Raw genomic sequence first — 25,942 nt, 5'->3', positions numbered from 1 at the left:
GTCTCATCCAGTAATCTCTGATGTTGTGTATTTTAGCAATATTATTTTTGGTTCTAGGATTTCAATGTTTAATTTTAAAAAGAACATTTGTTTCCAAAGGTGCAACTGATATTCATGTATGTGCCAGCTGCATGCACTCTTGCTGTATCTTGTAAAATGAAAATATGAAAGATAGTGGCAATAAATTAAAGTTTCATTCATGGGTTGAATTTTTTTTAATCTTACGTCTAATTTAAAACAGTGACCCATTGTTTTAGAGACCCACAAAAAGCCGATTATTAAATCATCGCGTGAAACTACTATAGATTATTTAACAAATCTGTAAAATGAAAAGCAACATATAAAATTAGTAGTGAAGGTATCAAAACATTAAGTTTGCACTATAATTTTCCATTAAAATAATTCACCAACATTTAATACAGTGTAGTGTTTATTGTATGTTATGGAAGGTACACTTGAATTTCAAAAATTTAAAACATATAAAAAGTGGTTAAGGGCTAACATTTTATCAACATCTGATAAATGTGTAAGAATGTTTATTTTTACAGCAGGGTACAATGGTAGTGTTAATGCCAACGGGGCACCATGGAAGTTAGTTTTAAAAAAATGTCCACTATGCTTTATACAAACAACACCACTTGCTGTTGTTTAAGAATATTGGGAGAGAATTGCTGTCTAACAATAAGCAGTCCTATAACATTTTTAGTGTTAGATACTGTTATAGTACTTAGTTTGGTGAATGCTTCAAAATAAAAGTAGAAATGTTGTAATTACTTCACAGAAATGCACATCCAATATTTGTTTTCAATAAGAACAATAGGTACAGATTATAACTCTCCCTATATGAAATAATTTACACACAGATGAAAGCTAGAACACTATCTAAAATAATCACTAAATACATTTTCTTCTTGGAAATAAGCAGTTATGTTTTGCATGATCAAATATCAAAAACATATAGCAGAAGTAGTGTTTTTTTTAAACGTAACTGATGCTCTAAAATAAAAAAAGGATTTCTGTGAATGTGCAACCTAAAAATCAACCAAGCTTATATTGTAGTACAACCATATTAAGAAACCACTGATCAGAAATACAACCTTATGGGAAGAAAGTTTATAATCCACAAAACTGTCAGGCCATAAAGTAAAATAGCTCCACAGTTTACAGGTATAACTGAGGCAACATAGACGCGTGCTAGGTCTTGTTTCCAGTAAGTAGATATTTATGCAGAGGATGTGACACTTTGTTTGTAGACAGCATGGTATGCATTTCTCAGCAAGACATAAGGAAAACAAGACTCCAAAAGATCCATTGTCAGGAATGGAGACTCCTGCACAATCTGAAAAATTCCAAAAAATGTATCAAGATATTGGCCATGCATAAAACTAGTCTATAATACATTGCAATTGATTGCTTCACCAATACAACACATCTCTCTCTTAGACCAAGAGGAAAGAAAAATATAGCACTTTCCTCCCAACAAACTATTTGCCTAGGGAAACTTAAATTAACATCAATACATTGCTTTTCAAAACTGCCAAATGTTTCAAAACAGGCTTGTGACCTGCAAGGGCAGACTCTGCCATGTTTATTGTTCACTTTAATTTATACTAACTTAGTGTGACATCGTTAGTTTAATGATGAAAACTAATCACCAGGGACCACTGGAAAAACTGTGGAATTTGTGTTTTTACAGAGAATCTTCAGAATTGAAGGGGGAAAAAAATTAAAACTTACTGAAAATAAAATGCTGGCTTCCCAGTGGGTGCCAGCACTTCTAATGGATGCTTCAGTGGCCTGCCAGGGATAAGGTATAGTCACTGGTACACTAGGAAGCAGCCAAGATGGCAGCTGTCCCTCCTCCCCCTGCTGCTGATTGGCTGAGATGGCTCCCATTTATGTGGCCCCACCCCTCTCCGCCAATCAGCAGTAAAGGGCAGGGCTGCAAGAATATAAGCCCTCTCAGCCAATCAGTGATGGCGGGAGGGGGGGGGGGGGGGAGGGGAGAAAGGGGAAAGGCTGCTGCTGGGGCTCCTCAGTCCATCAGCATTGAGGAAGGAGGAACTCACCAAGGAAACACATAGATTTTAACATTTATCAGAGAATTTTGTTGGGTTTTTTTTTGCCATGGAAAACTAGGAACCCTGCTAATCACTAATCAACTATGAAAGTGATAAGAATACTTCTTTAAAGTTTTCCAGCATTTCTATCTAGACAACAAAGAAAAAGATAAATATTTAAATTCTCATACTTATGTGAAGGGAGGGACACTTCAGTTCTTACCATTAATCCATCATCATGATGTCAAGAAGCATTTCTATTGGCTGCTGAGTTACAACAGTAAGGATGGCTGTCAAAATCTCCATTAACCTATCTGGAACTTGTCCCTAGGTTAGAATAATAAGTCACAAAAGAAAACTTACCATGTCTAGCAGTAAATAAACAGATTCTCTGTTCCTTGTAGTAGTTTTGTCTGTTTCCTGACCAATTTTCAGTAGACTAGATGATGCAAGCTACAAAATAACATTGAAAATAAACCATTTTAAAACAGTGTTTCTGTACTCTACTTTACTTAAGTTGACCTGTTCTCTTTTTATTCTTATTTAATCTCTCTCAACTGGTGGGGAAAATTTCCCTAACCAAAGGAATTAGTAATACACACAAGCCATAATGGAAGAGAAAGACCAAGACTATAATGAAGTATATTTTCTGCATGCTGTTTTGCTTTGCTTAAACAAGCTATTTGCATGAAGATTGAACGGGTTTCAGATCAGTAGAATCTCACATGTATATTGCAAAGAGTGCTAGTTATTCACTGTATATTGCTTCCAGCTGCAAATCTGGTCCTAACAGTCAATGAAAGTTTTGTCATTGACTTCAGCGGGGCTAGGATCTTGTTACCTTTTCTTTTCTTTCCAGGAAGTTTGCAAATGTATGTATTCTTCTTGCAAGAAGAAAGTTTTTTTTAATTTGTTTCATGGTCAAAATACAGAAAGTCAACAAGTTATTAATTCCAATACCCTACATTCAAATTTAGGAAACACATCTATTATTATTTTGGTTTAGATTGGTATACCTGTATTTTAACATGGTGACTAATAACAGAGTGTTCATAAGCATGTTTTTTTTCAGGATTATAGTTATGGTTCAGGCTTATGCAATAAAATAACTGCATCACAATTTGGATTTCCATGAACTACGCAACATTTTTTTTTTTTTTTTTTTTTAAAGTCACTCAACTTTTAGTACACATTTCAAGTGAGAGTAAAGCAAGAGTCATGTTTCTGGTACCTGTTCACAAATCTGTTTGAGCCACATATTTTCATTTTAAAATAAGTACTCTGAAGACTGCATCCATATTCCAATAAGAAATACCACAGGTTAGTAGTCTTTCAGCAAATTCTTTTGACTTATGGTGACATCAGATAGGGTTACGGTTTGGGTAACTGTTTTATCACCTATTCCTTTAATATATTTTACCTGTTTTTAAGATTTCCTGTAAGCCACCCTGAGCCTTTTTTGGGGAGTGCAAATAAATAAAATCATGCATGTTTATGCTCTCATAACATGTAAGTGGTGATTAGCCATGTTAGTCTTAAGTCAGGCAGAGGGTAAGGCAGGGTGACACCTTAAAGACTAACTGCTTCAGAGAGGCATGAGCTTTCATAGGCAACAACCAATTTTGCCAGATGCATTTGACAAAGTAGGTTGTTGCCTATGAAAGGCTCATGCTGCTTTGAATCAGTTAGTCTAAGAGCACTTCCATACATGCTCTGACATGTTCTGGTTAGAACGCATCAAAGTGGACTTGATTAACCAATTAATCTGCTGCAGCATTCTAACCAGAATGCTCCCATGGACTGCAGTGTCTCGTGTATTCAGCATCCCATGTTTCAAAATGGCAGTGGGGGTGCTCATTGAATGAGCTTTAGTTAAAGCAACCCCAACGCCATTTTGAAATGCAGGATGCTGAATACGAGACACCATAGGCGTTTTAATTAGAGCGGCTCCAGAGAGCTGCTTTAATTAAAATGCACCCCCCCTCCACTCCAGAGCACATCTACAGGTGCCCTTAGGTGCCACACTGACCTACTTTCTGTATTACCAGAGACATTTAGTATGTTATTAGTCCACTCCATTTTAGAAGATGATTATTTTCTACAGCATGCATTCTTCAGCTATATGCTGATTCAGTCTAAAGAGTTAAAACAAAATAGTGAGAAGATCAACAAACTTAGCACACTTAAGTTGGGTGTAGTCGAACAATGGCTGTCTGAGCTAGCTTACATTGCATATATCAGTACTGGTTTTGTTCCTTCACTTGTCAAGCCAACAGAATATGACAAGACCATTTTACCTTTCACCTCTCTCTCAACAGGTCTGACAGATTATATTAATACATAAATCAATGGGTTAAGATTTTTAAAAAGCATTCAAGTAAGTTTACAGTCCCCCCATTTCTGTCAAAGTAGGACACTGAAAAACCAAGTCACTTAAAGTAACAGCATTTTTGAAGACTTGGACCAAATTATCCATTTATAAGAGTAAGTTATTTTAGATTTTGGTTCCTTTGGAAAATTAAGGTATCAGTGTTAAATATAATTTCAATTAAACAATCCCAAATTCAGCAAACTAATATCCATACAAGATTCTTTTAAACAACAGATACATATAAGAAGTTACCTGCTTTTAAATGAGTTCTTTGCAAACACTAGAAATTAGTGCAGAAGCCCTGACTCACAATCATGCACAAAAAATAGGCACACTGAGCCAAACACTGCAATGGTCAACATGACCTGGATCTCTGATCCACCAGCAAGTCCCTACATAAATATTCTTGGCTGTCTATATCTTTATACTATTCCAGATGGTGACAGGTCAAAGAGAACTTCAGTGTCAAAGGTTAATCTAAAAGGTACAATGAGTGGCTAAGATTACATGTCAAGATATATTGTAATTTATCAAGCAGTCTATCTTGGGGAAAGTTTAATGGAGATCATTAATAAAAAGATAAACGATTATTTCACATATATGGCATAACTTCTTTTCCAATCATGCATTACAATGTTGGGTATTATACATTCTAAACACACCCACACACCTCTACCTCCTTGCAAGTTTCATAAGATTCAAACTCAAGTTTTAATTTGTTATTTTCCTGTATTACACATAATTGACCAGTGTTTAAACCACTGATTCCATTAGCTCAAAACAGGTTTGTATAATTAATTTGCATTTGTATCTTGTGTAACCAAAATAATGATTTATGATTGTTTAGTTACATGTAAACAAAGCTTATTAAAATTACATTTTCTAGCTGAAGGTTGAAAATACTTCTGGAATACTATGCTGAATATTAGGTTCTTCATATTAAAAAAGAAAAAAAAAAATCAAGCTTTATTCTAAGTTTAGATCTTTGAGACTATAAAATACTGATTAACTGGTTCTGTCTCCAAAGTTAAATTTCACCATATCAAATTAACAATGTATAACTTAATCTGCTTCATTTTTGTTGCAAAAGAACAATCAACTCCAAAAATAAAATGCGTATACTATTATTTCAGATGTAAACTGATATTCAGGTTAAATATTCCTAAAGTTATTTCCATTAAAATCTTATAAGTAACTGTGGTATTCCACATACCAGGCATAACGAGTAACACAGTAATATAATCCACTTGCTAATGTAACATTTTAAGTGGTTCATTGCACATTAAAGCCCCAGCAGCTTTGCAACAGAGATTTGAGGTTTTTTAAATGCATTTATTTGCATAAGTCAACTCTGGATATCAAACTATACATACAGCCAAAAATTCTTTAAGACGATCTTCAATGCTTCCCTTGTGGATGGTAAACAAAGCTGCAGCAATCTGGTTGATAGCCTTTGCCAGACAATGTATGTTGTTGCAGTGTCCTAAGCAGAAACACACATTTTATTACCTCAGCATCACTTATCAAAAATGAATTATTCTTTGAAAGTTTTAGTGACAGAAAGAAAATTCTTAAGTGCAACAGGGTCAAGGTTTAGCAATTAACTAACTTTAGAATGCACTAGTAGTTTTCGTGAGTGCTTTGAACCTCCATACCAGGTATTCACTGATGAGCTTATAAAGGAAAGATGTTTGGAATTAATAGAAATGAAAAGTATATCTTACTCCCAAGTCACAGGTAGTTCCCCATGTAAATTACTGCTAAAAGCTATCTGAGATCTATCATAATGAAGGCTCAATATTTAGCATCTTATACATCAATGGTAATGGGCAAATTGCAGTTCAACATTGATTTTGTGTTTATTATATTGATTGAACATGAGATCATCTAAGTAATGGAAAGTCAAGATCTCTCACACTCAAGGGATCTTTGATCATCACCAGAGTTTGGCAAAAAACCCGTGAGGTTTTCAGAATGAAGGAAAGAGCCATGTTTTGGAAACATGTTTTGTTTCAACAAAAAAAAGAAATGCAAAAGATTCTGTAATTGCCTGGATATATCAACATGTGCAAATAAACTCTTTCAGGCTTAATGAAGATAGAAATTTTTTAATGCAGTGATTGTGGGGCAGGAAAGTTCTCCACAATAAAAGCAAAATCAGGGGCTTTCTTCTGAATTTTACATGCAAACTGAGGAGACCGCTGGTTCAGAATAGCATAAAAGACAAATTTTCCTATAGCACAGGGCTGTCCCACTTCAACCTAGCTGGAACCACGTGTTCCACAGGCCTCACCAGTAGGGGCTCCACACCAAAAGAACAGCACTAGCAAGGAGCACTGGCTCACCAGGCTGCACGTCCCATGCATGCATTACACTCACTCCCCCATGACTGCATCATGCAAATGGGCGCTCCCTGCCTTACCTTCAGCAACCTGTGGGCTCCCCTGTGATATAGAAACTCCAGGTTGGTGGCAACCACAGTACCGTGGGTTGTGCCAAACAGCACTGCTCTGCCCTTTGGGACAGAAGCATGCAGCAGAAATTGGGGAGGAGAGTGTGAGCCCTATGACCCTGGTTGCTGCTGCAGCCTGAGCAACAGAGACACTAGCAGTCAGGCAGGAACTGCATGTTAAGCCATTGTGTCCTACATGCCATTTGGGGACACCAGATGGACAGCCCTACTTGAGCACACAGTCATTAAATGTAATTTCTAATTAATTTTCATGGCTGAATATTTGCAATGGCTTCTCAGGATGCAGACTGTATTTGTGCCTATGAAGGGACTGCTTTTATGCATGGACAACAAGTGAAGAGTCACTGCGACAGGAGATAATTTGACAGAGATCAAGCAGGTCCAGTTTTACAATCACACCACTTAAAACAGGAAAAGGTTCTACCATCTGCCTCAGCCTGTAGAGAACTGGAAGATCATGTGAAAGATTGAGAAGGAAGAGTTACCTAAGAGGAAGTAGATGATATAAGCAGAATAATACCTGGCTGTGGGGGAAAAAAAGTGAAAGACTGGACATTGGTGTTTAGCAAGCACTATGCTGGTTTGGATTCCAAGAAGACATATGAATAGGCTTCATGTAGGTTTGGATCTGTGGACAGTCCTTGAAAATGTCCTTATAAAAGTAACTTTTATGGTCACAGTCTTTTACATACATTAGATTTTTGGTGCTGACTCCGCTAAGTGGTGACATATTGGAGCTTTGCAACAGATTAGATTCCCACTGCAACAGAAAGTGGCGAATGCATTTTTTAGCAAAATGAATTTACAAAACGCATGCTATTTCCATTAATGTTGAAGAGGTGGTCAAGGACGCACCCAGACCATTCAACTGGGCCCCAACTCTGTCACTAGGAAATAGTTTTTCCCTGGTTATTAGGTCCCATCTCTGCTTTTAACACATTTACTGTTCTCCCTCTTCTCTGTACCCTGTACTGTTCACCTGGGAAAGACGCTTCCATTAGTCATTATGATTTTGGAAAACCTACTAAAATGGCAAGCAACACAGTGCTGGCTTTGAATCTGCAGACTGTCTGAAACAAGTGCTTTGAGGGTTTCCTAACAAACAGAATGATTTCATTTCTGCTTATTGGTAAGCAGAGACCTCCAACTCTTTAAGGATTATTGACTAAATTAGCACTTCATGACTAGAGAAAAAATAAACAAATCACCAAAAAAGTTAATGGTAATGGTAGTGGAGAATCAAAGTAAACATTTACATTTAAGTGAGCACATACACTGCAATCTTAATATAAACAATTAACTGCTGCATAGTATAGGTGGCCAATTATATACTCCCAGATTTCAAACTATGGCTTTGGAACACTTATGAATGTTCTAAATTACACATCATATTTTCTTTAAACTAATATTGAAAGCTCTTACACATTCTGGTCTTTGCCCTGACAATCCTACTAATTCTGGGAGAGTTGAAGGTAGTACTGCTAGACAAGTTGATGCCTTACGTTAATTTTGTCCTGTTACATGGAACAGATTCTGCTAAGAAAATTAAAAAGAATCTATGAGACAAATAAAGGGACATGGATTCCATACATTCTTTTATCCAAACCATGCTAGGCAGCACAAAGGAAACAGTTTGAAAGGCAATTTTTGTACAACCTGGTGCTGTTTTGACTTGATTTGAATTTTTGGCTTGGAAGAGCTAAGCATTTTTTTCTGTAGATTACATGCAGAACATTTCTTTTAAGAAGAAGGTAGAAGTAGAAGATTTATTAGAAGATGATTTTGTTCACAGATTCTGAAGGTTTTAGAATTTTATTTTTGGTAGCTCTGAAGAAAAACTCCATATGCAAATTAAAAAACAAATTAATTATGAAGGAGTACTAAATGTATGAGCAATTTTTTAACGGTTAATACATTAAACTACATGCATGTCAATATAGATTCTTAGACTAAGATAGAAGATATCTTCTAGGTCAAACCGTAAGTTGTCAGTTAAAGACTGCCCCCTACAGTGCATATTCTAGAACTGTTGTCAATTGAAAAATTTCAGATGGATTATTCACTGTTGATGTACTTTATTTCTAAACCAGAATAAAGCAAATGGTATTCAAGAAACCACTTTCAGCTTCATAACCAGGATTCTCCAATAAAAATTACCTTCTATGGCAGGACTATACTGAGACATCACATTACTGGCCAAAGTTGGCAAGGAGACTGCAACAAAGACCATGAGAAGGCAGGCAATTTTATATTCTTCTTCTGGACTAATATTTTCTGAAATTAAATAAAAAAATAGAAACAAAAATACATTTTAGGAGCTAATTTCCAATGAAAATGGCCCAGAATACAAGTGTCTGGCTAAGTTACAATCCATGAAAGAAAAGATTTGCCTCACTCAGACTTAGAGGAAACAAAATACATAGGTAAGGTCAGAACTTCAAACTGTGTGCGTGTACCACAAGACAAAAACAGTTGATTTCAATGAATCACAAGTTAGCAATCTCAGCATGTAACTTTCAAAACCTCTGCAAAGTAGTCTTTTTGTTATATTGGCATAAATCCAAGTAGCCGGTGAGACTGATAAAGATGTTCTGTTCCCTGGAACTGAGCCAAAGAAAATTTACTTAGGTCTGTCCCAAATCACATCAATTTCACATTTTCAAAAATAATGGCATCACTGGGTTTTTTTTATTTCAGTGGAATCACAAAATTTAAAAAGGGAAACATCTTGTTAAAATAATTAAATCCTACAATTGTATCACTTCATACTTACTTCAAGGAAAGACATATATTGTAGATAAACAGACAGAAGTAAGATATATCAGGTTAACATTCCGGTTAACATTCCAGTTACATATTTAACACATTTTTAAAACCACTCAAGCAGTTTGAGTATAATATACGATTTACTATTCAGGGCATGACAGACATTCTCTGGAATTTAGAGTTTTTTCCTTTTCCAAAGGCACCATCAACAAAGAAAACAAGAAAGAAATGTAACTTCAGGTAGGTCCTAGAATGGTTCATGTCCCCATGTCATCCAGCCAATGACAAGAACAAAGCCAGTAAAATGTATTAACAGTGTGATATTAATTATTCAGTACATAAGGAGGAAGCAGATAAAACCAACATTTTCAATAAGGAATGAAAGGGAACAAAATAAACATATCCAATGGCATTAAGAATCTTATTTTCATGCCTTTAAAATTACTAGAGCTAAGAAGACTAGTAAGATTTGTCTATTATTTTAAAGAGCCATTGACACTTGTAGATATAGAATTTTTTACAACACATTTTGAATCCTTTGACTAGCTACATTTTAAAAATATTTTTCTTTGTCTTCATATTAACTAAAGGTGCACTGATAGAGATTTTGGGGGCTGATACTGATAACCAATTTTTCAGGAGGCATATCGGCCAATATCAATCCGATTTCCAATACACAGCCCTGCAGCTTGAAGAGCTGTGTGCAACTGGTACGTCTGTTGTGGTGGAAGGGGTGTGGGAAGGGAAGGCGGCATGGGTGGGCAGATCAAGGACCCTGTGGCAAGGGAGGAGTGGGGCTGGGGAAGGCACTGCCCAGCCAGGGCAGGGTCCGTGACAGAGCCACAGCTCATCCAGGGATGCAGGGAGGCAGGGGCAACTCCTGCTACTGCGTGCACCTGGGCACAGGGGTGCTTGTGCCCCCAGATCTGCATGCCGGGTGGTACAGGGTGGCTGCTGCTGTGGGCTGGGGCTGCACTGGGCTGTTACCAGCAGCGGCTGGGCCGGGCTGTGCTCAGGGTGGAGTAGGTGGCAATGCTGGGAGAGGGCTATGGCAAATTTTGGGGTGGCTGCAGAACCCCCCACCATAGCCCTCCTAGCAATGCCGCCGCCCACCCCAAGCACAACCCAGCCTAGCCCCCGCTGCAAAGAGCCTGGCGCAGCCCTGGCCCTAGCCTGCAGGGGCAGCTGCCCCACCTGCACATCTGGGGGCACACATACCCATACCCTCCCAGGGTGTTTGCAGTGGTGGGAGCCACCCCACCTTCTTCGCACCCCTGCACAAGCCATAGCTCCGTTCCGTGCCCTGCCCTGGCTGGGCAGTGCCTGCACCAGCCCCTGCCCCAAACCCACTCCTCTCTCTCTGCCAGGATCTTGATCTGCCTACCCCACGCCCCTTCCTTCCCTCCTCCCCTTCCACCACATCAGACTTAGCAGCTGCACACAGCTCTCCAAACTGCTCGGCTGTGCTCTTTGCCACCTACATGATGCTCTGCAGCTGTGCGCATGCACGAGCATTTATCAGCCAAATTACCAGCCACATAAGGCCAATTTCCAATAAAGTCAATTTTTTTTTTATATTGGTGCTGATCCGGTGTCAGACCAACGTATCAGTGCACCTCTAATATTAACACCTTTATAACTCAGAAACTTCATGTATTTCTATTATTGTGTTTTTAACTGCAGCTGATATTGTAAGCATTAAAGACAAATGACACAAGGGCAGGTTATATCTACATCATAAATCAGATGTTTATATTTAGTTATCTATTACACAAATCCTTGCATTTTCTCTTCCTAAAATAAATTCAACTTTCTCCAGAGGCTTAGCACTAAGCAAGAGTTCACTTGTTATCCCTCTCTATAATATAGCTTTTCTATCAATTAACATGCATCTAACTCACAAATCCCCAGCCTACAGAGAACAGTGTATTTTTTATTACACCTACAGAAAATATTCAGATTCCAAAGAAACGGCCTTTTACATGAATGAATAGATGGGAACCAATATCCTCAGTGTATCGCATTTTACTGCAAAAACTTGTACATATTTTGCAGTGTTTTAAATCAAATGTAGCGGACTGCGTTGCCAAATACACCTTCATTTATTACCTGATTTTTGGGAAGACAGTGCGACAACCAAGGCAGGATCAATTTCACATGGCAATCCAGCAGCTGACGACAGCTCATATACATTCATTGCTACCTGAAAAGAGAAGAACAATTATTGTAAAATGAAAACACAAAGTACTTCTTCTTTCTTTGGGGAGTGCAGGGGTGGGGGGAGAAGGGGCTGAAACAAAGCAATGAACATAGTTGTACTGAAATCTGTAAATGTTTGTCTTATAGGCTTTCTGAGAACACCAAGGAATTTCAGAGATTTGGCTGAAATAAGAGCAAGTCTCTGGGTTTGCATTATATCTAACCTGCACTGAACAGCTGGTTCAGCACATAGTGTGCTAGCTGGTTATCATTTCTTTCTGTCAAGCTAAACAAAGTGCACATACTACCCCAGACTACCTCCAAAACAAACATCTTTGCTTCCAGTTAATTCTTCTAAATGGAACAAAAAAGAGAAAGAAAAATAAAGCTATCAAGGATATAATTAACCATGCCAGAAAGTGTCAAATAATGTCTGTAAAGATTAGTTTTTGTGTCGAAATGCTTAAAGCATTATCCAAGGCAGTACTGTAAATTAAATGTACAAGAATAAGGGAAAAATATGGTCTCAGGGTGATACTAAGTTGGGTGAACAATTTCAAAAGCGTCCGGTTTTTTTTGAGGTCCAATATGACACCTTAAAAGAGACACGATTTTAGAGATAGGTGTGCTCAAAAATGTGCTGAAGGCTTTAACAAAGATGTCTCAAGTTTAGTATAAAAAAAATTCAACAGCTGTTTTTGAAGAAGACTTGAGAGTAAAAATTCTCCACGTCCTAGCATTTTTATAATATACTGTTCAGACAGCCAGACCAGATACCCTCTTGTACAATGTCCTGAAAATACTTGGTTTTCTTAGCCCATTTTTTCCTCCTTGATCTCTTCCCTCACTTTTGTTCTACTTGTTTTTTAATTACTTGATAAAGCAGGTACATTTACTGTTACCAAAGTTCTGACTTTTGATCATGGAAACAAAGAGCTTAGTGGGATTAAAACCCCACCAAAACTGAAAAGCCTACTTTTTAATTTTTTTACTTTCACATCTGCAATAAATCTCCCCCCTTCCCTCCTCAAATGGTTAAAGGTTTTAATTTTTTCAGAGTATTAATCAGGTACTAAATCTGCTACGAATCTTCTCCTTTAGGTCAGTTACTCTACCCTGGGCTGGAGCTAGAGCTCTTGCATGCATTGGTGGCAGGTGGGGCGAGAAGGGGTAGGCAGCTGGGGGTCAGAAACCAGGGGGTCCAGTGGCAGGGTGGACAAGCACAGGGAGCAACTGATATGGAGGTGGTGGGGCGAAGGCTGCCTGACCCCCTGCTGACGCTTTCCCCATCTCTATGGGAGAGAGAGGACTAAATTTAAAATGACCCTCCAATATTTTGATTCTATACATAGAAAATTAAAACTACTGTATACTTTTCCATATATGGAATCTAATTTTTGGGGGGTATCATTTAAAATTTGAAGTAATTTTATATTACCTACCCTTATGTATTTTTTTCAGAACATTAAACAAGCTAGAAAAGAATGATTATGTAAATACAGTGTCATCTTTGCTTTTGCATTTTTCACATTTAGCATTACATGTATTTTCCCCCATATATATTTTAGTAAGCTATAAAAAAAAAAAAAGGCTCTGCCAGCTTTGTAACCAAAAACATTACCTTCATGTCAGTCTCTCTTGGAATGTGATCCTTAAAATCTTCAATTGAACTTACAAGGAAAGGAATGTGGTAGGATAAGACCTAATACAGAGAAACAAACATGGAACTAGAAAATTCTCTTAACAAAAGTGCCTTCTGAAGATGCTAATTTGTTACTTTATTATATTATTCTATTTTTTCATGAGTTGTAAATATATCACAGAGTTTACCAAAGAGATTAGAGAGCTTATTATATTCAAATTTGATCAGTCAATGGAACACAAGGGCAAAAGAAAAAAACCTTTACAGTTGTTTTTTTTTTTTAATTGAAAAGCATGCTGTTGCACATCGTGAAGGTACAGGTGCAAATGTAAGCCCCACCATTGTTAGTTTTGAATAATAAACTCTTCAGAAGTCCAGATTTCATCTTTCAGAATGGGGAACAGGGTTTTATTATTTTCTGTATACATCTCTTTGATGCACAAGACATTTAACAATTCAAAATAAACTTTAAAAATGGAGAACCTTTGAATGGTAAAACCCTTTACTACCATACTAACTAATCTTTGAATTTAATTCTAACTGTATTAGAATAAATGTAGCTATTTCTTACATCTCTAAGTGCTTCCTGCGCCAGTGAGCGAAAAGACAAGATTACGCCAATAATCGTCATCCTCTTTAAAACACTGTCAACAGCTGAAGAAAATTTTAAAAAAAAGTGCATTAGAACTTATCACCATTTATAAAACAAGAGACTCTTCAAAAGCAGAGGAAAAATAATTCACAAAGTTGAAAGTGTATGACAGTCTGAGAAAGGGATACTTCCCAAAAGCTAAAACTATGAGACAATAATCTTTTGTGCACAGCTGATAATAGACATGTCTATAACAAACCTCCCCTGCCAAGCAGAGGCATACTCAGAAACACTATGCTGCTCTGGCATGCTCTTCCCCAGTTGGAAGCAGAACAGTCCTGTTTGTGCAGCTCTGCAAGACAGGCTAATTAAAAGCTGAGAATCAGGCTATTTAGCATGCCCATGGACCTTCACCAACTGAACTAGACTGCTTTCAAATTGAGAGGTAATGCGCATGGTTTAGCACAACATATCTGAATATACTGCTCCCTGGCTCTCCAAGTTTATGGTGTAGACATAATACAACAAATTACATATACTGTTTCTGAGTACTTCAGAAAAACTGCATTTGTTGCACATAGTCACCAATATTTGAACTCTCTGGCATCTTCATCTAAGTTAAATGGTTCTCTCCACAAAAGCTGCAACAATATACTTACTATGATGGAATCCAAACACAAAGAAGTTTGCCAATAAAACTAGTACATTCTACACTGTGTCTACAGCTATTCAGATGCACAAGTTTTGAAAACAAGTTTATACTCATTACAAGTGACAGCCTGGGTAAACAATATAGCACAGATACCCTGATAGCCAGAACTATAATATCCTTAAGTCAGCCCCTCCAAAAGTATTTAGTTGCTTAAATTCCTATTGATTCTAACTGGGGATCAATAGGAATTTTGGAATTGGGTCTCAAGTACTTGTGGAATTTATACCAATGTCTCAATTTTTGTCTGTATGCACACAAGTGGAACAAATTTTAAAACTTAGTGGTTTGTATGCATTGTGCTTAACTATAAAAATAAAATCTTAAATTGTATTGTTCATGTATATTTATATCACATGGGTTAGTTTTTCATATTTATTTGCAAGTAAAAGTGCAGGAACAAAACCCAAAAATGAACAGCATCTTTAACAAAAGCATTGTTAGTTAAGTTACCCACACGATAATCTCTTAAAGAGTGCTGCCATCTGGTCCGGTTTATCAAAGCTGGTCCTCATTTGTGTTAGCACTTCAACATTCTCCACCACAAGTTTCTAAAGAGAAGCAGGACCTCAGGTCAGCCACAGATCTCAGTATGCTAACAAGATAAGTGCATACTTTAGGACATTTCAATTTGGCAAGCAGGAAACTGAGCTCATGAAATCCATATGTTTGTTTCATTGTTTCCTGAAGGAACTAAAAGATTGTTCTGGTAGGTCCTAGTTGTATACCAAATGGAAAACCATGAATGACCAAAAGGAGGAAGAACTGCTGATGGGAAAAGCATTTTCAGCAAAGTATGAGATTCCATAAAAATGAGTTTATAGAACCCAGTAAAACTACAAAATAAATCTTCATACTAAAATCTGCTAAAGTGATATTCTAATCCTAACACATTCCAATTACTTTTTCTTAAAGCAGCCCATTACTTTGCTCTTTTTACTAGTTATGATTGTATGGCGGTTTATTGGATTTCTGTAAGCACCAAACATCTCCGTACTCAATAGTACAGCAGGAAAAAACTGTATGAAAAAACAATTCAACCTATTCCAAGCAATGATTCAACATGCCCATTTTCAGCACGTCAGCATGGTTGAAATAAAAGGAAAAATTGTAAAGGCAATGTGTTTCTTTGATCCACAACTTAATGCTCCTTGTGACATGCATATAAATGTAATAACTTATCTGCAGTAATTATTCACCAAATGTATACATTAAGGACTTTAACTAATGGATCCAAGACGAAGACTTGGTGCTACCTTTCTGAGGCACCTAATGCTGGTCAAGTACTTGTTTTAAAATCCTTTCAAGCAAGAAAGGTCTATTTTAATAAAATAAAAATAGACAATAAAAAATAACCAATTGGAAATACAGTTAAAAATACTCCAATCTCTGAAGAGATGCGGGTAATCCAGATGTATGTCTTTACATGGGAGCATTTGTTTGAGCTGTAGGTTACTAAACAGAGAGATGATTATGCCCTCTACATGTGTGGCTGGAGGTTACTAAACGGAGAATGATTATGCCCTCTTTTTCTCAAGAGTCCATTCTTTAATGGTTAGCTTGCCTGGTGTAAAAACAGAAAGAAAGGATATACTAGAACAGTGGTTCTCAACCTTTTTGGACTTGAGGCCCCACTCATTCCTGACCTACAGCCCCCTGACCCTGCCGATGCCCCTCATTCCCAACCCACAGCCCCCTGGCTCTGCTGGTGCCCCTCACTCCCAAACCAGCCCCCCAGTTGAGAACCACTGCTCTAGAGCAATGGTTCTCAACCTTTTTGGTTTCCATCCAGAACTTTTCTAAATCTAGCAACACTCCATTTCAAAAATGAATTTATTACAATAATTACCTGCTTGCAGAAGGCCAGGAGATGGTGGTGGGGGATGAGGGGACCAAGTGCTTATCTCTTTGAACAGGGGCTGGGAGGTGGTGATCAGGGAAGGAGCAAGTGCTTAGCTCCTTGCACCCTGCCATACTTAAATGGATTAGATAGCACCCCGGCTGAGAATCACTGCTCTAGGGATATCTGGATTGAAAGAGAGCTACCAGGTATGACGACTGCCTTATGAGAGGGAAAACAAAAACACCCCCTTCTTGAAGTATATACTTGTCAACCCAGAGTAGCTACCAATAGCTATATGCCAAAAGAACAATAGGCTAGAGGAAGAGAAAAAAATAGGATAAATTATCAACCAGCATACAGATTATTATCAATATAGAACTGTTAGAGATGCTCTGAAGGGGAGCATGTGGAAAATTCTATCATCACCTCACTCCCAAAGCTGGCACAAGGACAGTGCCAGGTTTATCTAAGGACATTTGGTTTTGGAAGGCATGAGGTTCAAGAAATGACTTTTCAAATTGCTTTACAAACCATATTTATCTCAACCCATGCAGGAGCTTGGTTGAAACAATGCAACTGGTAAACAAGGAATGTGAACAACAGATTAAATATTGATGCAGACACAGAACCAGACAAATATCATGGTACAGTTAAATACAAAGGCTGCAATTGTAACTGAAATTACTAGCTAATTTGGGTAATCTTCCAAAACTATCTTGCAGGTCTGTTCCAATTTAGATTTGAAACTAGACCAGTGATTCAAGAAGGGGTGACAAGGGTAAGCCCTCTCTACACTTTTAGGTCCATCTAAAAACCCTGACAAAGTCAGTCACATCTATGCTCCCTTCTTCCAAAATTAAGTTATAAGAATTAAGATGAAGCTATGAAGTTGTGTAAGACGAAAAAAAAATACTTCTTCACCATGCATTGTTATATATGCCAAGTCCAAATGTTTAGGCACTTTGCTGTCTACAGGGACCTCAATAAGACCCCCTTCTGAATGAGAGCTAACTCAATTTGTACACAACTGCAGTTGTGACCAATGTAATTTAGTTCCTCACAAGTGGACTGCCAGAATGCAGTTATGGACAATACACTAATTTTACCAAAACTTTGTAATTAGCCAATCCCTCAGCATTATGGGAAGTCCATCATATTTAAAGGTAAGAAAGGTAGACCTGAAACAAGGGTTATTTGCATAAATGACAAACTGTGACCATGTTTAGGGGTGTTAGTTGTAGCTGTGTCGGTCTAAGGACATAGGCAGACAAGATTAGTTGGGTAATGTGGTATCTTTTATTGGACCAACTAAAATAGTTGGAAAAATTCTTCTTTACAAGCTTCTGGGTACAAACACCCTTGTTCAGGCAGAGGAAGCATCTTCAATTGTTACATGCTCTCTTGGATGGGATAGTCTCATGGATGGCTTCCCTCCCAACCAGGACAGCACACAACTGTAGACACTCCCTCTGCCTGAAGAAGGGTGTTTGTATCCAAAAGCTTGCAAAGAAGAGTTTTTCCAGCTATTTTAGTTGATCTAATAAAATATATCAATCACATTACCCAAAGAATCTCGTCTCCAAACTGTGACCACCTCATTTTCTCTCTAGCGTGTCCACACAGGAACCAATATTTAGCCCTGTTTGGGGTGTGAAAGTAAAAGGAAGCATGTGGAGCATAGCCATTGCTGCTTCTGGCTGAGATTTCACAACCCATTCCACTCCCAACATCAGTATGGCTTCACAGCACCTGACTTCACCAAAACTGTGCTCCCTGCCAGCCAGATGAGTATTTTCATTATTTCGTTCATGTTTACTGCAGACACAATACTGTTATGAAAGTTGATGAAAACTAGTTTTTCCTCTGATAAGCTCTACTCTTATGTGCCTCAGAAATTATTTTCTGCAAATCAGAGCTTTACTATTAATTGCTTTTGTGGTTCTGTATGTTTTCTGGAAAAAAAATAGTCCTTTAAGAACCTGAAAGGCTAGTTCTGAAAAACAGCTTTAAGAAATTGTTAAGGACATATAAATTGCTAGCACTTGAACAGTAACCAAAATATCCCCCATGCACCGCTGAAAGTTTCATGGTGCAAGTCAAGGATTTGAATAATTTTAGAAGAATTAGACTACCATATCAAGCTTATTGTTGCTCACCCCAGGCCACGGGTAATGTACACTCTTGATGGAACTGGAAAGGGCTTGAAGTACCCTTATATTTTAATGGCATTACACTCCCTAGCCATTCAGCAACACTGAAATTCACAGATACTAAGGAAAATGCAAGTTTCTTGAAAATGTGCAATAAAATGAGTGTGTGAGAGAACGGTTCTCTCGACACATTACAGGTATTGTGCAATTGAACTGGTTAAGTAATTGCACAATTACCTTGATACCAGTTACATGTGCAGCATACTTATCACACAATAGAAAGCTCCAACCAGCTATAAAGTTAGACTTTGAAAATGTGTAGTAACTTTATAGTTGGTTGCTATTAAACTTTAACTTTGTGTGTAGCAGGGTCTCCCCTGCTGCTGGGAACTCCATCAGCTGTGGGCTCCCAACTGCAGGGGTGCACCTTGCCAAGCCAAGAGCACCTTGCACTCCCAGCCACAGCAGCTGTGGGCTCTGAGTCTTGGAAGCAGCCTGCAGCTGCTAGGACCCAGAGTCCCACACCTGTGGATGATGGGTCCCCACAACTTCTCCTAGCTATCACCCCTGCCTGGGGGGCTTCATGCACCACTAGGGACAGGGAGATTGCCACCACAGTGATCCCTCAGCCCTGGGAGTCACAAAGACAAAACCCACTTGAAAATCAAATCAATAAGGAAGGTAAACATTCAGAATGAGGAAAAAATACGAATGTTTAGTTTTTATGCAGTGCAGCTATAGTCATAGGCTGTAAACACAGAGCCTCTTCAGTATTATAAATGGTACAGGGGAAAAGAATTAAAATGTGATTACCTTAAGTTCAGCAACCTGTGAAGAAATGTGCCACATAAGACTTTCACTTAAGAACTTCATGCCATATGGTCCCAGCAGTTCAGAGAGTGCCCTCATTTCTGAGAAGTAACACAAGTCTTCATTCAAACATCTATTTTGAAGTAATTTAATGAGCAATATCATTCTACCACAGTGGGCTTAAAATTGGATTGATGTTAACATTTAAAATAATGGTCACACTACAATATTAAATCCATCTGCTGTATTTATTTATAACATATGCATGTACCCCCTGAAACCATAGAATCACCAACAATCTAAAAAAAATGAGTTCTCAGAAATAGAAGCGAGAAGGAGAGAGAAGTATAGAACAGACAGAAAGTGTTATGGATAACAAAGCTTCTCTGAAAACATGGCTGATAGTCCAACCTCTCTCTGTAACTCTCAGACTCAAGCATGTAAGAAAAGCTTCATAAGCAATATGGAGAATTAAGTCACAGTTTACCTGATATATCAGAGTACTCCTCAGCATTAAAAGTCAACTCATTTTCTGTAGGTAAGTTCACAAATGCCTTCATTGCTGGGAAATAGGCTATATGACCATTGCTGACTTGCCTCAACAAGGTTTCCAAATACCTTGGTAGGGAAAGAAAAGGCATTTTTTTTAAGTATGCAGTTCAGCGTACATAAGCAGACAGTATACAGTTCAATAACGAGGGGCATTTGTACATGTACAAGGCGCTTTGAAAAATGCCCAACACTGCGATGTTTACAGTTGCATAAGCAGTGAAATGGCAGTGGTGCGCTTTCAAACTAGAACACATAGAAGATGCTTTAGTTCAAAAGAGCACCGCTGCCATTTTCTGCATGGACACGCATTTTGCTGCTTATACAAATGCATGCAATGCAGGGCAGCGTGTCAGCTCACGTGCAGAGCAGACCTGATTAATCGACTGAGTCTACTCTGAAGCAGTGGCTCTCCAGTGTGTCATTGGACAAAAATGTATGCATATAAATGCCCATTCAAAGGATTAATTACTCATCTACTTAAGACTTATTTTAATGGCTTAACTGGTGCACAGACCTTTTTCAATACCATTACACTGCACACACTTAACTCAGAGAAACATAAATATTGTTTGAAGTTGAAAGCTTGTGAATATCCATAATAGACAATTTAAACCTGCTGATCAAGCTATTCAGGGTAATCGGATAAATGGCAGAAGGCAGGACAGGACTTCACCTTTGGCTGCTTACAGATGTTAAAAAAACCTGAAAACCGGTGCTTTGGTTTAAACTCAGTGCGTTCCTGCATCAAGCCCAGCACACGCCCAAAAGAGGCACTGGACCTGGCTCACCCAACATCAGTATATATCAGGCACTTGTGTGCAGCTTTTTTGACCCTTTTATCTAATAGCTGATTCAATCAGCTATTGAATTAAAAAAAAGCCCCACTGAAGTGCCTAATCTATATAGATGCTGCAAAAGTGAGGCCGAACTAACATGCTGCTTCTTCTGGCAAAGCACAGGTTATTTATTTTTTAATGTTTGTAAGTAGCATCTGAGTGCCTGTAGACATGTGGGACATCTGCTTTGATGTATTATAATTACAGTATGCTGTAGCAGACTTGGCATCTTGTGCATTCAGCGTCCCCCCCACTTTAAAATGGTGAACAAGCTTGTCGAATAAAGTTCAGTTAAAGTGCCCCAGCACCATTTTGAAGCTGGGATGCTAACAGATCTGTCATCCGTTTATTCAGTCCTTTCATAACCTGGCTATGCTATATGTGCCACCACAACATCCTGCGGCAATGAATTCCACAACTAAGCTATGCACTGCCTAAAAAAAAGGACTTCTCTTGTTAGTTCTAAAACTTGTCATGTGCTCTGTGGCTCTAGTATTTTGGGACTTGATGAACAATAGTTTCCTATTCACTTAGTCAACACCTTTCATGATTTTATAGATTTATAACATATGCCCCTTCAGCCTTCTTTCCAAAGTGAAGAGTCCAAGCCTTTTTAGTCTCTTCTGATATAGCAACTGCTGCAGGCCCCTGTTCATTTTGGTTGCCCTTTTCTCTATCTTTCCTAATTCTGATGCATCCTTTTTGAGATGGGGGGAACAGTATTCAAGATGTGGGTTCATCATGAATTTGTGTAATGGACACGATGATGTTCTCCATTTTGTTTCCAATTACCTTCTTAATGATGCCCAATATTTACTGGCTTTTTTGGTCGCTGCTGCTGAGCTGCCATTTTTAGCCTATTATTTACAGCGACTCCAAGGTCTCTTTCCTGAGTTGTAACAGCTAGTTCAGAACCCAGAATAAGCGGATAGTATCATCTTGCAAACTTGGAAAGTTTCACTGCACACCCACATTTCCAGGTTATTGATGAAAATGTCGAACAAAAAAAAGGCCCAGCACAGATCCCTTAGGGACCCCACTTCTGACCTTACACTATCCTGAAAGGTCGCCATTTATACCTACCCTTTGCTTCCTGTCTTTTCACCAGCTCTCAGTCCACAAAAGAACATTCCCTCCAATCCTGTAGCAACAGTTGGTTTGTTTAAACTTTGATGAAGGAGCTCATCAAATGGTTTTTGGAAGTCCAAATACATTATGCCAACTGGATCTGCCCTTGTCCATGTGCTTGTTAATACCCTCAAAAACTCCATCAGATTTGTAGGCAGGATATGCCTTTATAAAACCCATGCTGACCGCCTTAGCAGATTATATTTGTCCATGTGACTAATGATTTAGTTTATTACAGCTGCTACCAACTTGCCAGGGATGGAAGTGAGACTCACCAGCCTGCAGTTTCCAGATTACCTATGGAGCCCTTTTTTTTTTTTTTTTTTATGGATGGGTATTGTTGTCAACCCACCAGTTTCCTGGCACAGAGGCTGTTTCTAATTATAGGTTACATACTATTGTTAGCATTTCTGCAATTACACTTCAGAGTTTCTTCCAAACCCTTCGGTAAATGCCATCTTGTTCTAGTGACTTATTAGTATTTAGTTTATCAATTGTTCTAAAAACTCTCTCTTATCAATGTGGTACAGCTCTTCAAACCATCTATTAGACAGAATTGATCTGGCATGGGAATTTCCCCAATACCTTTTGCAGTAAACACTGATGCAAAGAGTTTGTTTAGTTTCTCTGCTATGGCCTTATACCTGAAAGCCTTTCTGAACAGGCTAGTCAGTCACTAAAGTGCCATGCTGCCCTGCCTTCTAAAATGGCTAGCTTCCTTTTTCCACCTGGTTCGATAAGTGTAAATATATCCTGTGCTTATAATACACATGAATGATTTCTTACCAGTTTGTGTACAGGCTGGTAATGGTTGGCTCTCCATGGCTATCTAAATGTTGAGTTTGCTGAAGAAGAACATTGTTAAATACTCTTGTGATGTCAATCTGCACATAGTTTTCTATCGACTGAAGGACTGTCATGTAGGCTCTTACACTTGTTAACAGCTCTGAAGGTTTTGCAATCTCTTGTGTTGCTTGATTATACATAGTCATTCCAACAATTGACCTTTAAAAAAAAAAAAATCAAAAAGAAGAGTTGCAGTCATACATTAGATGAACTGAATAACAATTCAGGTCTTTCTACATGAATAAAATACAGGATATTCCAATGTATCTGAATATGTCACTAACTGGCTAGTACGAAACACCTCAATTTTTTATAACCAAAATTAAAACAAATGCATAATTCCTGCATTTTTAGAGTGAGGTAAACAGCAAAGAAAAAACGATGCACCTAAAACACACATCCCTGATAACATTGTGAGGCTTCCTAATGTAAATATTTAATATAATCAAGATATTAACAGAACTGTGTTTTACCAGATAAATGATACTCAAACTATTGGTCTTCAGGATAAAGTAAAAAACTCCTGAAATGGTATGCATCATGCAAATGCCTATCTGTAATGGTATGATGCATAAAAATATACTTAGCATAGTGTAAAAACTAAATCAGCAGCCAAGCATCAACTACTCTTGAGAGCATTATTTAGGACAGATTTTTTTAATCAAAAAGAGCTCTTATAATTTGTCAATTCATAAAAGATTTAAAATAAAAATACCACTGAAATAAGCAAAAAGGAAATGTAAAGTGATATAACAAGAAAAAGGATTCAAAAGTACAACTATTAGCTCCTGCTGCTGTGCATAAGTATTGTTAGGATCACAGAAGAGATTGTAATGTCACTTGTATACACTGCAAACTGAAGATAATTCAATGTATAAAGAATGGACCATCTAACAATTTCCTTACACTCATGTCTATCGTACAGTATCAAAGAAGTTAGAAACAAACTCACTTAATAAGATTACTTCTAGCCTGTACAAGTAAAGGACTACAGCATTCCCTGTTTTATTAATGCATTCAATTAATTTATATACCACCTTGTCCAACAAAGCCTAAGAGCACCTGACAACAAGAAAAGAGAAAAACTTAAAAATAGGACAGTGGCAAGAGAACAGTGAACAGTTAGAGAACTATAACAGTGGGGGCCAACCTTTTTGGCAGGTGTACCATAAACCAGCCCTGCACCCTCCCCAAGTGACACTCCAATCCACTTCCCCTGCCTGATCTACTGTGCTTCTGCTCCCAACCCTATGCCCCCGATTGATCCACTGCTACTCATAATGCCTTTTGCCCTGCCTGCTGCCGTGCTGCCTGGTCCAATATGCCACATACCACACACAGAGTGCCCAAGCCACTTGTGGCATCTGTGTTGCAGGCTCTCCACACATGAACTAGCTTATCAAGATAAAGAGAGAGACCCTTCTAAACAACATTTCTAAACAACATCCTAGCTTTGGTAAATGCCTGCTCAAATTAGGAAGTTCTTACAGCATTTATGGAAGCATGCATTAGTGAAATCCATTTCTTAATTATGTATGTAGTGCTTCCATTGACATATCGCAAAGTGTTATATAAAATGAAATCCTCCCAGTCCTTCCCTCCTACAACTTACAGACAAGGAAACTGAAGTATGCAGTATGCCTGAATTTGCACCAACAATCATTAACAGCACACATGAATTGTATATCAGATGCTCAGTCCCAATCTCAACCCTCCAGATCACATCTGCCATACAACACTGATCCTGCAAGATGCTGAGCACTCCAGAATTCTTTGACTTCAGTGCACATGAAGTTTCCTCAGCATCTCACAGGACAAGGCCATTGTATAGTCACGTAGAAAGGTCCAAATAATTCAGTGTTTTGATATTAATTTCATAGTCAAATATAGATTTACACACTCATAATTAGGTATGTGTGTATAAAAGATGCACATGTGCTGACTATTATTACTGCCTTCAAATTGACTGGGCTAGATACAAGTTTATTTAAAGCATTTTTAATTGTAAAACAAGTAAATAATATTTACTGTTGAAACTTTTACTATTTTTACAAGTTTACTTGTGATGCAATCTTCCCTTTTTAAAACCTAATTCAGAAACTGTCACATTACAAAATAAACCTGGAGACAATATAAACAATAGTCCAACCAACCACAAACATACAAGTTTAAAATAGTAAAAAACCGATGTGTTTATGAGACAGAAAATGAACCCTTTATTTAAAGGTAAACTGCAAAGCTCTGGAAGGAATATCATTTAAAAAAATTCAGAAACCCCAAAAAAGAAAAATTGACAAATTTTTCTCTCTTCTGACCAGTATGTCCAATTTCTAGCTCGAGACTGCTCTCAACATCCTATGGAATAATTTGCCAGCTTGCTGCTAGACTGACCACCAATCCACAAAGCAAAAAATAAACACGAGGAGAGCCACAATGGTTTAGGATCATGACCTCAAGCCTTCATGAAAAATCAACAATATTCACTTTTTCTAAACCACAGTCTCCTCCCAAAAATATCCCTGCCTGAAGTGCTCAAAGGTCATACCCTGAACCTCACAGTCCCACTGATTCCTTATACTCTAATATGAAAGATGTAGACAAATCCCTACAAGAGATGAATTCCAGCATCAAGATCAGTGGCTGTTACAGTAAGAAAACTTCCACAGGAGCTGACATTTACCCTTCAGTAAAACCATTCATAGAAGGGAGAGGTCCACCAGTAGTCTACATGGAAGTGCATCAAGCAGCCCTCAATATTTACAAAAAACCCGAAGTCTTCTCTTGCTTTCCTTAACAGGGACAGAGTTCACATATTTAAGCCTCCTTTTCAAAAACAGGTGAGATCACTGCCTAACCTAACCCTGATTTGGGGCTTGATCTTAGCTTGTGACCTCCAGCTCTGGACTCCTGGCTTGTGCCCTTGCAACACAGGTGACCTACTCTGACTATCCGTAGTTCAGTCCAT

General features: G+C 38.0%; 1 protein-coding gene across 1 annotated transcript in view; it reads right to left on the bottom strand.

Moving 5' to 3' along the window:
* Positions 1-412: 412 nt before the first annotated feature.
* The window catches only part of NCKAP1 (NCK associated protein 1), a 49,900-nt gene continuing 24,370 nt past the window's right edge, over positions 413-25,942 (bottom strand). The window contains exons 14-24 of the mRNA XM_019554034.1: positions 22,918-23,136; positions 20,103-20,233; positions 19,619-19,716; positions 15,270-15,363; positions 14,083-14,165; positions 13,491-13,571; positions 11,780-11,873; positions 9,062-9,178; positions 5,805-5,914; positions 2,424-2,513; positions 413-1,339 (exon numbers count right to left, since the gene is read on the bottom strand). Of these exons, the coding sequence (XP_019409579.1) occupies positions 1,223-1,339; positions 2,424-2,513; positions 5,805-5,914; positions 9,062-9,178; positions 11,780-11,873; positions 13,491-13,571; positions 14,083-14,165; positions 15,270-15,363; positions 19,619-19,716; positions 20,103-20,233; positions 22,918-23,136 (1,234 nt within the window). The 3' untranslated portion in view covers positions 413-1,222. The remainder of the gene's footprint in view (positions 1,340-2,423; positions 2,514-5,804; positions 5,915-9,061; positions 9,179-11,779; positions 11,874-13,490; positions 13,572-14,082; positions 14,166-15,269; positions 15,364-19,618; positions 19,717-20,102; positions 20,234-22,917; positions 23,137-25,942) is intronic.

The sequence above is a fragment of the Crocodylus porosus genome, unplaced genomic scaffold (assembly GCF_001723895.1).
Source record: "Crocodylus porosus isolate Cpor-Errol unplaced genomic scaffold, CroPor_comp1, whole genome shotgun sequence".
In the NCBI taxonomy this organism is placed as follows: Eukaryota; Metazoa; Chordata; order Crocodylia; family Crocodylidae; genus Crocodylus; species Crocodylus porosus.
This window is presented reverse-complemented; position numbering and strand designations above follow the sequence as displayed.